A 2,239-nucleotide genomic window follows, 5' to 3' on the forward strand; every position below is an offset into this window, starting at 1 on the left:
AAATGGATAAAACAATCTATGCATCACTTTTTCCTCCATGAAATTGGGGTCTCGTAAGATTAGTGAGTGCATTTTTAGACACCTACAACACTTTAACACTCTTTGAATTTGGCTTCTTCAAGTGTTAAATTTAATTAATACATTCTAAATGTTAAATTCTGGAACTTCTGTTTCTATCAGAAACTCGGCAAATGCTTCCCTTATATTCATTGATGATGTCTACTCTGTTAAAGATTGTTGTAATAATACGTGTACCGGTCGATCATCGGACAACCGAGTCAAACGACATTTACAATATAACAAATACATAATAAGTAAGGAAGCAGTTGTAGTTGACGTTGAATGAGTCAAAGACATACTTCAAGATACATGCCCATGATATCAGAAAGCCACTACACGTTTTGGGGACCACTACACATGTCTGAGTAAACTGATTACCGAACCCACACAGGTGGAGGCCCAAGTCAACCTATAAGAAAGACTTATGAAGGGGGAAAAGGTACGTTTTTCATATCTTGAGAGAACATACCAAAATACGAGCACTGACTTGAGCGTCGAAGTTCAATCGTAGGTACCCCCGACCAGTGGAGTGCACGCGTAGCGAGAGGAAAAACTTTGAAGGATTAAAAGACTACCAATACAACAACGAATTGTGTACTAGTGGATAAACATTACTTTGGCCCTGACATCCATACAGGTACAATTGGCGCCCACCGTAGGGCCCGAGTAATTTTTAACGTTCCATTCACAAGGACTTCAGCGAGTAACGATGGTATCCACAATGAACAACACGAATAATGACACCACGATAGAAGAACAAATGTTAATGCTTCAAACCCTCCAAGCCCATATGCAGGAGCTGCAACAGAAGGGAGTTGCAAATCAGCTGCATCAGGAAGAGGAGCGACGTAAGCAGGAAGAAGAGCGGCACCGACAAGCAGAGGAGATGGTTCAATTGAAGGAGCAAAACAAAAGACTGTTTCAGCGACTTGAAGAATCTGAACGGGAAGGACATTCTCACACGCCGATATCGACACCGCACACGCATCAGTCCAAGACAAAACCACCAACTCCCCAAACTCAGGGGGCACATCACGTTTCACATACACACCACATGCACTAGAGCATTAAATATGTCGCTCCCGACAGAGAAGTAAATCCAAGGGGTCATCTTTTCACGGATGACATCATAGTTGCACCCCTTCCTGATAAGTGGAGGGGTTTAACGATGAACCTTTATGATGGTTCTACTGATCCAGATGAGCACTTGAACATTTTTAGAACGCAAATGACCTTATACACCATAAATCATATGGTGTGGTGTAAGGTTTTTCCCACCTCACTAAGAGAAGGACCACTAGGATGGTTAACCGAACTCCCGCTGAACTTTGTGACTAGTTTCAACGTTCTAGAAACAAAATTTACCACCCAATATGCTACGAGTAGACCCCATCGTACGTCTTCAATGTCTCTCCTCAATGTCAAAAAAGAAAAAGGGGAATCATTGAGAGCTTTTATGGACAGATTCAACAAGGTTTGCATGGGGATCAGGAACTTGAACCCAGATATAGCAATGCATCATTTAGTCTCGACCATATTGTCAGGCCGGTTCACTGAGAGCCTTATAAAGCGGCTGCCATTCAACATGGACGAACTAAGAACGAGGGCAACCAACTTCATGCAGATAGAAGAACATGTTGATTATCACAGGAAAACGCTGGCAGAAGTTTCTGAGAAAGAAAGGGAGAAAAATAGGGGCATCCGTCCTTCTGCAATGGGACCGACAGATACCGCCCGAATAGCGGTCCTCATTTACACAACTACACTACTTTGACGGTACCTAGAGGAAAGATTCTGAACAAAGCCTTACAAGTCGAACTCATCCCGACACTCAAATAAGCACAAAATGCAGATACGGCCAAAAGTTGTCAGTATCATCGCAATTACGACCACACAACAACTGCCAAGCATTAAAGGATAAAATGGAAGAACTTGTTCAAGTCGATCACCTCCGCAAATTCGTTAGAAAATGGTTGTTGTTGCGCCACGATCACCCCAGCGTGACATTGACTACTCTAGGGACAAAGAACGCTCTAAACGAAGAGACACTCGAAGTCGTGATGATTATCGGCGCATAACCTGACAAAAACGAAGTGAAAGTCCGGTTAGACGGACCCGTCCCCGAAGTGATAGCCCTGAGTGAAGAAGTCGAACCAAACAAAGGGTTTGCAAAGTTATT

At 43.1% G+C, this 2,239-nt stretch overlaps 1 protein-coding gene across 1 annotated transcript; it reads left to right on the top strand.

Moving 5' to 3' along the window:
• Positions 1 to 1,228: 1,228 nt before the first annotated feature.
• On the top strand, positions 1,229 to 1,834 carry LOC137825215 (uncharacterized). The gene has a single exon (XM_068630888.1). It carries the CDS (start codon positions 1,229 to 1,231, stop codon positions 1,832 to 1,834), a length of 606 nt encoding a protein of 201 aa, XP_068486989.1.
• The last annotated feature ends 405 nt before the right edge of the window (positions 1,835 to 2,239 follow it).

This window comes from Phaseolus vulgaris, chromosome 8, assembly GCF_000499845.2.
Source record: "Phaseolus vulgaris cultivar G19833 chromosome 8, P. vulgaris v2.0, whole genome shotgun sequence".
In the NCBI taxonomy this organism is placed as follows: Eukaryota; Viridiplantae; Streptophyta; class Magnoliopsida; order Fabales; family Fabaceae; genus Phaseolus; species Phaseolus vulgaris.

What these genes read in the sequence shown, in the direction of transcription:
- LOC137825215 (XM_068630888.1), top strand. Translation starts at nt 1,229, where the DNA reads ATGAACCTTTATGATGGTTCTACTGATCCAGATGAGCACTTGAACATT.